The 12,186-nt window shown below is 39.5% G+C and overlaps 3 protein-coding genes across 17 annotated transcripts in view; 1 reads left to right on the top strand and 2 right to left on the bottom strand.

The window, feature by feature from the left end:
• Window positions 1–8,321, bottom strand: part of ugt8 (UDP glycosyltransferase 8) — a 49,025-nt gene extending 40,704 nt beyond the window's left edge. Inside the window, exons 1-2 of the mRNA XM_010782602.1 lie at window positions 8,159–8,321; window positions 2,111–2,943 (exon numbers count right to left, since the gene is read on the bottom strand). Coding sequence (XP_010780904.1) covers window positions 2,111–2,941 — 831 coding nt within the window. The 5' untranslated portion in view covers window positions 2,942–2,943; window positions 8,159–8,321. The remainder of the gene's footprint in view (window positions 1–2,110; window positions 2,944–8,158) is intronic.
• The window catches only part of topbp1 (DNA topoisomerase II binding protein 1), a 976,277-nt gene that overhangs the window by 397,656 nt on the left and 566,435 nt on the right, over window positions 1–12,186 (bottom strand). The window lies entirely within an intron of this gene.
• madd (MAP-kinase activating death domain) overlaps window positions 1–12,186 on the top strand; it is a 230,960-nt gene that overhangs the window by 120,180 nt on the left and 98,594 nt on the right. The window lies entirely within an intron of this gene.

The raw sequence follows: 12,186 nt of genomic DNA, 5'->3' as shown, positions 1-12,186 counted from the left end.
TAAATGTGACATGAATTTAGATCTCTTCTGAATTGCTGCCTGTTGCACTTTGCTTCAAAAATAAACTTATAAATGAATCTGAGAGTAGCATATTTGCCATGATATCATCCTCAAAGCACTCATTTGTACCCATTAAAATTATATTTCTGATAAATTCATATAAAATTAGAAACCAAACAAATGCTTGTTTCTTATGGGGATGTCAATAAAAGAAAATGCTGTAAGCAAACCTGTCTTCAACTATCAGCAGTGCTGTTAAACATAATGTATATCCCGATTTAAAGTCCATTCGAAAACATTCATACAGTACATTCACAATGCACTTACGTCCTTAAAGGGTCAGATCAAATAAGTCCAAATTCATCAATACAATGGAGGTCAAATTAATTCATTCTTCATTCTTCTTCAAATTAAACAGCAATATTTCTCTCCTGAAACCACATACTAGGTACTTTGGGTAATCCAAAACTATTTCCTGAAGAAGAAAATAGCCCCAAATCGTGCAGTTGATGGGCTGAAGAGGAGCTATAAACTCATGACATTTTACCAAGTTAGCATTAAATTAGGGAATATCCATGGAAGTTATGTGTCCAGGTTTGTTTGTTTTTAGACACTTCTTAAATCCAGAATGATTAATGTCTGATATATCAGAGCTCCAAGTCATGATTACAACTTGGACGTTGAGGTCAACATCTCTTTGCGGTAAACACCATTATCTCATTACTTTTGAGATGAATTCCCTGAAGGAAGTTGACTGACTCATTAGAAAACAAAGACCCCATTGACCTAGTTACATGATCAAATGAATTCCATATTTAAGAAATTGCATCTGACATCCATCCTACAGGGCACTGTAACTTTGGTCTATCAGTTAAAAGTTTCCGGAACATTTTAAATGTCAGCACAGTAGTTATATCAAATGAAAAAGGAATAAGTCCTGCAGCACTAATCTGTTTCTACCAACTGACAAGACTTCATGAGGAAGTGAAAATGATATTCTTGACACGCCTTTGTAAAATGAGGCCAACAATATCCTCTTTCTCCGTTTTTCCTGATCTTGGCTTCATCCAAAGGTGTAACCCACATTACTCCGAAACTAGGTCTGGTGCGTGAAGATGTATAGTCTGTCAGTGGGGGATCAGGGAGCCGCCATGTTGGGAGTAATAAAAGTGAAGGACATGCAGATGGAGGGAGGCCTATGGTGCAGCTGCGACAGTTAAGGCAGGCACTGGCACGGAGCAACATCAGGGGCACACTGGACTCTGTGTCCCAGCAGTGCAGCCCTACTGTCCCTACAACGCAGCCTCAGCGACCCCATAAAAGAGTCTCAGTGTCCCCAAAGCTCTGCCCAGAACAATGGCCTCGTTCTCTCTCCACTTCCATTATAACTCCCTCTTCACAAAACGGCACAATGCTCCCCATTGGCTGGAGCGGCATTCCAACACCACCCACAGTAGATACCGACAGCCTGCGCTCTCGGCATCCGAATGCTGGACTAACCCCCACCCCCATCACCACTCGCCTCTGCTCCCCATGACTCCCCTCGCTCTCTGCTCAAAATCAATCCTCAACCCAACATTGTCTATAAAGGATCGCATTGTAGCAGGATTGATAATACAAGTTACCAATACAAGGGAAGACACATGGAACAAGCAAAGGATATATACAAAAGAATACTAAAACTCAAACTGACAAAGAACAAAATACAAAGAGAATCGTCTGTGTATTTTGTGTTTGGGTTTTTTGTAAGTGAACTTCATCATATACATTTGTAAACATCACATTTTTTTGCCCTATGGTTAATCATGCAGTAATATTACTTTACCTTATTAGAGTGATGTGGGGACATGTTTCATATCAATGATAATATATGAGAACATTGTATTTGATATGGTGTTTGAGTCCATAGCTTAATGTATTGGGTATGTTTGCTGGATTAGCGAAAAAACTACATGGTTTTCCAGTTATTTTATCCTAATAGTTTCTCACTTGATTTGATATTCATAATGTGATCCAAAAGTACTCTCAGAGTGAAACACTGCATAAACCGTGAACATTTTTCAGTCTCTGAATGTGCGTTTTACCTGCCTGTGTGTCTCTCTGTACTGACCTGTGGCAGTGGGTTGGGGGGCTTGGTGAGGATGCCTCCTATGTACACCACGTGAGGCAGGGTGGGCCTGGGGAACTCCAGAGCCATGTCGGTGCACAGCATCCACAGCCGGCTGCCCTGCACCAGGTCAGACATGGCCACTTGAGGCGTCACTCCATGTTTCTTCATAATCCGGTCATACTTGGGTAATGCAATATAACGGACTCCAAAGCGCTGCACCAGGTAAACAGCTGTGTTGGCGATCCTCTGGGGCAGAGACATGCGGTCTGTCAACAATGAGTTGAATTCGGGAACATATGAAAGGGGGGCTGGGGCACCTGCCTCCGCGGGGTACCACAGGCCTGTGCTGAACACCGCATATTTCACACCCAGGATATGAGCAATCACAAAACCACACATCTCATTAGGGTCCACCAGTAGCAGGTCAAACTTGGCCTCCTTGAGGCGGGTCATTACCTCAACACTGCCAACCACAGCATCACAGTTCTGGGAGTAGTGGTCAAGGATGTCAAAAAGTTCAAGAAATGTTAGTCTGCCTGAGAAAATGTTGCTGACTTTGGACTGAAGGAAATTGTCAGCTGTGGTGCTGTTAAAGATCCCTGGGTAGCGCTGTAAGTGGAAGTTAGGGGAAGGGGGTACACCACGACCCTCTGAAATTAAAAAATGGGTCTCATGGCCCTCCTGGTGTAGAGCCTCAGCCAGCGTCTTGAAGATATACAAGTGTGATTCAAACATGATGGGTGGAACCACGATCACTTTAGCAGCCCATGATGCACTGGGACTCCAAGGGAGGAGGCCAAGGACGAGTAGTAGTGACGAGGGAAGTAGCATGGCTGAAACAATAAAAACAAATAGCAATTGTTACACAGAGACATTCATAAGAAAAAAGGTCTTAATAATCAATGATGTCCAGCAGGTCTAGACACATAAATACATTGTATGTTTAATATTAATAATAGGTTTGGCAAATGGGCCAAAAACTGTTTGTATTTCATCTTCAATGAGAAGCCTGACATGAAATCACAAGTCTCAGAGAAGGTAAAGAAAGAAGGGGAAGACTTATGTAATTAGTTTGTCATCTTAACTTTGTATCTACCAATGTTTTACATCTTACATTGTTTGCATCAAACTTCATGCAATCTGGTCTTTACTATGGTTTTTTCTGTTTAAGTTCTGTCATAAAAACGAGTATTTAAAGAATACAACCTGGGATGAAATTCTTGGAGCAAAGAACAGGAAAACAAAGAGTACACCAGAGAGCTTTAAATTTATCTCAGATTTATTGGAAGTTACGGCCAGAGCATTGAAATAGACATTTCTGAGACACAGTAGTGACACAGCCTCTGCCTTAACCAACTCTGAAGTTCTCTCCCCTGTCACTGATACTTCACCAATTCTTAGATCATAATCACCATTATACTACAAGATGTTGGAAATCCTGTCCCTGGCAGGGTCAAACATTTTCATGTCATTTTCTAAAAAAGAGATTGTTCTAGATCTTAGAGACAGCTATTGTTGAATCCCAAGCGTAGAGAAAGGGCCAGCTATTTGATACCGGTAGAAATCCAGAGGCTGTTATGGAGGGCCCTATGAGTAATTCCCTATTACAACGTCTCAGTATATGTTTGGTTGCATTGGTTTCTTATTCTCAAGTGTACCTTTGCTAATTATCCTTTGCCTTTCTTTATCTGCATTTCCATTCCACCCTTTCATCCCTCCTCTCTGAGCACAGCCATCACTGACTTGGTGTGGGCAGTACCAACGTCATTCTAAACCTTCGGCCTCTCTATTCACAAACACAAACACAAAGAACTATTATCAAGCCACACTGTCAGAGCCTCCGCCCTTTATGCCTACACTCCCCCTCTCAGTTGGATTAATCATTAATAATGGAAACCTCTTTTGATTAATTATTTCTTGACCCATTTACATATTTGTAGCCCACCATGTCCTTTCAAAGCTTACCTTTTGGCGCACTGAAGATAAGAAAATATCTATTTGAATATGCTGTTCCAAATATTCAATTAGAGGCCAAAAGAAAATAATGAATAACGCCTTGTGAACAATTGTTACACATGTGTTGAGTATTAAATCAGCATTAAAATGTGCGACACCTAGTTAAGTAAATATACAAAATTGAAGAGGTCCTTTGTTAACCTGCGTGTTATCTGTGTGGAGTGTGATTCCACAGTTCAAAGACAGAAGATTAGGGGAATAGGAGATTGTAAAGTGCCTGTAGGTGTGGATTTCATTCTGCGTCTGTATGTTTCAGACTGGCAACCTGACAAGTAATATCTCCTGATGTCATTACGTTACACCTCAATCTATATCAAATGGCACAGCCCATATTGTTTCTGGGGACCACCAGATATCATCCTAAATGGATTATATAGTGTATCTGCCACCTGTCTGTCACTAATGTGAAGTTTATGTCCGGAAACAGCTGCGGCCTGGTAGGAAAAGCATTTAAGGTGGCCACCATTTTGTTTAGCATTGTCCTGAAGATAACGTTACTAACACTTCTCAGCCCAGACTGTTGATGGTAACTATAGAAACCAGCCACTGTCTACGGAGGACTGCGATGCGTCATGACTTAAATTACTAACAATGGAGTCTGGTTACCCTGCGCACAGGGAGGGCCGAGGAAATTATCTGATTAAGAGATTTAAAGAATAGAAAATGACACCAACGAGATGAATAAGGCACAAAAGTTCAAAAGGAGGGAAACGCATTCAACATTTTGTAAAGAATGCTTTTTATGAAGGCATAATATTTTATAGTAAACAGATAAGAGCTGGAGCTACGTAGCCTACGGTATAGTGAAATAAGAATTATTTTCTACAGCTACATTAATGTTATGTTACAATACTGTCATATTGTGATGATTTGATCACAATTACCCATTTAGACTTGATTATTATTACCAGTAAACAATAAATGTGGACCATATAACAATGTTACACAAGACATTGCCTTGAACATCAAATACATTATTTTATATGATTATGCAAACAGGTACTATACAGATAAACTGAATCTGTTAAAACGACATCACACAGAAGAGTTTATTGTGCAAAACAAACTACAGTTAAGGCCTCAACAAACATTTGATGGCATAAATAATTAGAAAATCCCACCATATTTCTGCTATCATCTCAAATGAAGTGCCTTGTATTGCAGCTTTCAATTATGTGATGTTAAAAAAAAACAATTGTTTAACAGAAAGCTATTTTCCTCTATTGAGAGTGAGACAAGAAAGTAATTTTACAGTGATTATCATTCTCCAATACCATAATCTGGACTAACATTTTTTAGATTTAGCTCGGCGGGAGGAACACCCTTGCTGTTTCCACAGTGGGGGTCCATTAGCTCAAAGCACCCCGTTGAGAGGGGAGATATGACTTCCAAGAACTGATATTAAGTCAAACACAAGGCAGTCATGCAAATGATGATGCCTCATATATATAATTGAGTATGTTACACTGATCTTGGGTTTGTTTGCTGCAATGTTATCCAAATGTGGGCCCTGAGGCCAACTGGCAAGACTAGAATAGTAAGGCTTTTTGTTTTGGAAACAAATTAGAGAAAAAAACAGTAGACTAAACATGGTAAAGCAGCGTTTAGTTATTATGCTCCAAATATCTGGAACAAACTCCCAGAAACCTGCAGGTCCGCTGCAACTCTGACTACTATTAAATCCAGGCTGAAGACTTATCTTTTTGTCTCTGCTTTTAATTGAACTATTCATATCTTAGACTGCACTTTTATCCATGTCTTTTTCTTTTAATGTTTATTTTATTTTCTTAATGTCTTTAATTTTTTGTAAAGCACTTTGAATTGCCTTGTGTTGAAAAGTGCTATATAAATAAACTTGCCTTGCCTTGCCTTGCCTAATAAAGATTTCATTTGACACATAAAATGGATTTGTTAATGGGAATTAATGTGAATAAATTAACTCTAGGTTAACGGTACTCTTGCTATCACTACTCACCGACACTATAAACCTTGTCCCTCATGCTAGCCCTGACAACACCAGTAAGCACACCTTCATCTAGGCTGCATTGTTTTACGTGTCCTGACTTGTAGTGGTTCTCTCCTCTATCTACACTCTTCTTGTCATCTTTGTAAAACGATATCAGACTGGTAATTGACACAGCCATGACTTCTAGTTAAATTCAGTGTGGCTAAAATGAAAAGCTTTGTTAAAATATGCAAGCGCGTGAAAGTCAAAGTCTGCTTTATTGTCAAAAATTCTACATNGGGGTGCTAGTGGAGTATGAAGCCCTCTGTATCGCGAAATGTCAACAGGGGGGTGGGGGGGTGCGCGCCCGTGCCTCGCATGAAGCAGACCCTTCACGCGTCTTACCAGTTCTTATGCAACTCGCAAATATCTCTCTCTTCTCTATCTCTCTCTTCTGTCATGTCTCTCTGTCTCTCTCAATGTTGGTGCGCAAATGCGCTTTTTTCAAATGATCCGGTCCTCCTTTTTTGGCGGTGGGTGCGCATGCGTACCTGCGCACCAGTTATGTGCAGCCCTGTTTATAATAGTAACAAGATCTCTCCGCTTGCCCTTATACATGTATGCTTCATCAGCATCTGACAAAAGATATACATGGATATAAACAAGCCTGAATGTAATATCCTCTGTAAAGTGTACTCCTTATACATACAAGCTACGTAATTATCCCAGCCTACTAGGCATTCAGCATAAGAAACCCAACTGCCCATATTACCTCAGTCAGTCCAAGGCTGTTTTCAATGTAACTTTGAAGATCAGACAGACATGTAATGTCATATTAAACGTCATTCCTTCCAACAGTGTCCTTCCTCATGTCTGTAATGTTTCTTTACATGCCACTGCTGATTGTTAGTTTAAAAATGTTATTCTACCTCCACCAAACCCCAACCATTGGCATACAAGAACAGGTCTGACAGGCCAAGATTGAAAGCAGAGGGTTTCCAGTAACCATCAGCAGTATCTCATTAACATAATGTACTTCAAATAAAGAAGCACTGATGAATGTGAAATATGGTTGCAAACAAGGATGCACAGTTAAAAGGTAGTCAAACAACATATATATTTAACCAATGGTAATTCCTTGGATAACTTTAAGCCTATTATGACATTACAATTATTAAAACCGTAATATTATTAATACTTTATCTAACCATTTCTAAAGTAGCCTGTCTTGCTCTTGATATATTTATGTTTCACTTATTACCAGGCTCTGGGTAAAGGCATACCTCCAGACAGTATCCAAGCAATACCACAATGTATTCATGGAGGATGTCAACTTATTCAACATTGTTCAATCATGAGGTGATCGTTTTGGCATAGTTATGGCAGGAAATATCCACTGCATTCAGGCCAAATAAGCTTTGAATGTTTTCAGGCCATACAGTAAAGAGGTTTCAGATCGAGCTCTTACTTTCTAAGAACAGTACTGCACCATAAAGGGACGTATGCTATTTGTATATCTCAAATAAAACTGATAATAGCTCGTAAAATGTCAAGCCAACACAGCTTGTCCGGCTGACCGTGTTTTATGACAGTGTTTGCTTTTCTGGAGTTAAACAGGGTCCAACATAAAATCCTGAAGTCTGATGACCTGATTACCTAAAGCAAGCAAAAAAATATGCTTTTAAGGTAAAACTGGAATAGCTAAATAAAAGTACATCTTTCATTGTGATGCTACTGAAAAAAAGAATACAAGAATCAATCTACTGGTGAGTTTACAAATACTTCATGACAATTCAGTAATCGCCTACGGCGGCATTATTGTAAGGGAGAATTTGCAAAGCACTTGAACGCAACACAGCAACCTGGCTGCACCTGCTTCTCAGGCTGCTTTCACCGTCGCACCTGATCCTACAGTAAAAGCAGTCAAACAATACGGTGCATTCACACCTGTCAACTTAAGCAATATCAGAACACTTGTTTTAACTATAAGCGTGGAAAAAAGTAAAGACAAAAGTGGAGTTTTGTCGAATAAAACTCGGAATTTACGATACACCTGTTTTGTAAGTGCTCGCCTGTGTCGGCCTTACCTTGTGGTTTGAAAGTTGCCCAGTAGATGTGGAGGAGTGAAACTGTGGAAGATGTTATATCAATTTAAAGTTTCAGAGAGGTCAAATGTGAGGGGAAATGGCAGTTAAGTAAAATGGGTCCCTGGGTATCGAAGACGGGCAGAGGGAACATTTGACTCCCAGTCCCTCTCTCAGGGGCGGGGCTAGCGCGGTTTCAAGATGGCGAGGAAGGGAGAGGCGCAGGGGAAAACCTGTGGTTGGTGGAGTGAGGCACAAAGAGGGTGGAGTGGGGAGTATCGGCCCACACAGGTGACTGAGAAACAGGTGACTGTGTCTGTGTTGATACTCTCAACACTTGGGATGATGTAGTTCATGGGCCATAGGTTAGTGAGTTTTGATAAAGGAGACCATCAGGGCCAGCTTTCTTTCCTCTGGCTTTTTGTTAGATTAAATATATTATTGATCAGTTGTGATTCGATTACAGAAAGATATTGCCTTTGAAGGCGAGATAAAACTTGAACTGTTATGTGAAATGTTGAATTATTAGTGAGCTGTGCTGTAGTTGTATTAGGCAGGCTAGGTATTATCAATGTACAATTTTTCTAATAAGGTATTTTTAAATGGTTTGTAAATTGTAGTATGTATTGTATTTTGCATTCATTGATTGTTAAATTGCTTCATTGGTCCAAGGAACACAATCCAAAGATATCATTTTTTCCTAAAGCAGCATAGAGATATTTAGATTTATGTAAAACCGAAAAAAAACGCACTATGAAGACAATCCTTTAACAATAATATAAAATTGAGAAAACAACATATCTAAAAAATATAGGAGACAGGAACCAGAGAATATATGCAATATTTGTTTGATAAATGACTTAAAAAATGTATCAAAACATAAACTAACTTTTAGTTTGAATACTTGTTTCAGCTCTAATCATTTAAAAGTTATTGTTATTTGGTTAATAAACCATAAACCATTATTTTTATATCAGATAGTAGACAATGACTTTTAATATATTAAATTCCGCAGTTGTACATGGTGTCAATAAATTGATTTATGTTCAAGTAAATGGTAAACGCTCTAACCACTCCACCCACACAGGGAATTTTCACAGCCTAGCTAAAGAAAAGTGATTGCATTTTAATGCAATGTAAACTATCTATATAGCCAAGCATAAGTATATTTTATTTTATAGACAAATAAATCTATCTCACTGTATACACAGATCTCTGTGTGTGTGTGTGTGTGTGTGTGTGTGTGTGTGTGTGTGTGTGTGTGTGTGTGTGTGTGTGTGTGTGTGTGTGTGTTCCTGATGGTGCTGTAATTCAGCACTCTATTCCGCATACACCATATCAGTGAAAACACTTTGTAATATATCTTTATAATCATCAAAATAATTAGCTCTCCACAGCAATCTGGTGTGCTGAGCCACGTAATAAGTGTGTGTGTGTGTGTGTGTGTGTGTGTGTGTGTGTGTGTGTGTGTGTGTGTGTGTGTGTGTGTGTGTGTGTGTGTGTGTGTGTGTGTGTGTGTGTGTGTGTGCAACAGAGGTGAGGGATCACACTTTATGATCGCGTTCACCTTCAACATCATGAACCAACCCCCCTCTCTGCATTGTATGTGCAACAGGGCATGATCCTATTGTGTCATTTATATAGGTTGACAAAAATGCCATTAGTATAGTATTAAATAGGGTACCAGCTTATGATTTTGAAGATTGTGTTTTAGATAGCTTAGTCTTGATTGATCCACCAACTCATTTATTTTCATTCGATACAGCACATTACGCATGATACGCCCTCCTGAACTGTAGAAGTGGAGGAAAGCTGTTGTGTCACAGTTTACCTGGAGGGAAAGTTTTCTCCATGCAGCCAATAAGTCAGGAGAGGACAGATGCTTATCAGGCAGAAAAGAGGCAGAGATAAAGGATTTAGGTATTGAGGTCTTTGTAATAATGCTGACAAATGGACTTCACACTGTCACACTTCACTGACTGTCACACAAACAGGTAGGTCTGTTTACATGTTAAACACACACAAAACAAATGGAGGGAATGTACATCATTTTGGAGGGTGAGGGTTAGAGAGCATAGCCATGGTGTGTGTACTTAGAGACAAGTGGATGTTTCTTCTCCAACAGTGATCCATTTGTTTTGCATCAGCTCTCCAAAAACACACACACACACACACACACACACACACACACACACACACACACACACACACACACACACACACACACACACACACACACACACACACACACACACACATTGATGCTGTTAATCTCTTGCGATACATGCACTGCCCTCGGCATCTCATTTCCTCAGCTATGCCCTGACTCATCACAATATGCCACTCTGCTGTTGGCTATTGCCCACTTCGCCCTTCCCTCCAAAAGGGTCTGTATGTAGGATTGCAGTTTATTCAACAGTTAACTCGTGTTTTGTCTGTTCACTTTTTTGTATCTCTCTCACCATGTGTCCCTTTCCCACTTTGCCAACATGCCACATTTCTCTCTGTTTCACTCTCTCTTTTCTACCGCATCATTCTCATCCTCTTTCTCACCTCCCCCTCCCCCTCTGTACCGCCCCTTTCCCTTTCTCCCCCTCCCTCCCTTTCTCCCTGTACCCAGATATCAGGTGCGTTACCTGAGCTCCATATCAATAGTTAATCACCCTGGGACACCCAATCTACAGAGCATGACAGAACTCTCCCGTGGAGAGTTGCGGTGGTCATGGTGTGTGTCATTGTGTTACTGTGTGTGTGACAAGACAGCGGAGAGAGTGGGGGTGCTAAGACTTGCATATTTCGACAGTATGGACAAAGAGAGAGAGAGAGGAAAGAAAAATGGGCAAAGATGAGGCAGCACAGGGACTATACATTGTGCAGGACTCTGCAATAAAATTGACACACAATGCAAATGTTCTGATGTATGCCTTAGTTCCGGGGAAACTGCTAATTCATCATGAACTTACTAATTAAATAAATAGTCTCTGCCATTATAAAGTTGCTGATTAAAAAACTGAATTAGACTGGGAATGTGAAGCATCGGAATAAACACAAAAAAACAATATAACAAAATAGAATATTGGAGAATACAGTGTCAATACATTTAAATGATTTTGTATTGTGTGCACTCAATTTGTGAGGGCTCTGGTCCAGACATGTTCTGTTATGCTCCCTAGTGTACAAACTATGGTATTACATGTGAAGTAACACAAAGTCAGCTCCTAACCATCAACTTGTATACATTTCATAGATGTCATTTTTAGCATTTAAAAAAAGCCTTTATTTTTCTCTTATTTGCAGCACTGCTGATGAAATGTGATCAGCGTATGCAGTCTTCTGAGAAGAGATTCCAAGGTTATTGGATATTGGGCTGAATACATATATTACTTACTAACCCTCTACCAGATAATTAATTTATAAGATAGCTCCAACAGCAGTTACAAAAAATGCATATGTTCTGTTTACATGGAATGGTAAAGTCAAAATATACATCAAACACTAGAATACCTAAAATCAAAATGTTGTTCAAGGGGCTTGAAAATATATATAGCATATGACTCCCACCATCCTCAAACCATCTGGTAAAGAAAAACTCCCTGGAAGAACACTTATACAGAAAAACAGCAACCTTGGAAAGAGTTTTTGCTTAAACAAATAAATGACGAATATATAAATAAATAAAAAATAAAAATGAAGCCACTAATATAAGGTGAGCTGTGTGAAATACATACCTAAGTAAAGGAACTGTACAAAACTTGCAGTTGCCAGTTTATTAGATACAGCGAGGTCACACTAATGCAGTCCAACCGTCCTGCCTTAAGGTTTTAATGTGCAGTCTTTATTCCACTGTTTAGTTAGCCGTTCATTAAACTGTTTGAACATTTTGGAGGCTGCAGTTGGCTGAATTGTTTTGCGTCATAATCAGATTTGATTGTATCCTTGGTGATATAACTTGGTTGGGAATAATATTTGCCCGTTGTATTAGAGTGAATTTAACAAACCACTAAATTTAACGTTTACAAACCGAGTGAGTG

Source organism: Notothenia coriiceps, unplaced genomic scaffold (assembly GCF_000735185.1).
Source record: "Notothenia coriiceps isolate Sejong01 unplaced genomic scaffold, NC01 NC01_scaffold00024667, whole genome shotgun sequence".
Lineage (NCBI taxonomy): Eukaryota > Metazoa > Chordata > Actinopteri > Perciformes > Nototheniidae > Notothenia > Notothenia coriiceps.
The sequence above is the reverse complement of the archived record's forward strand: the minus strand, read 5'-3'. Positions and strand labels throughout refer to the sequence as shown.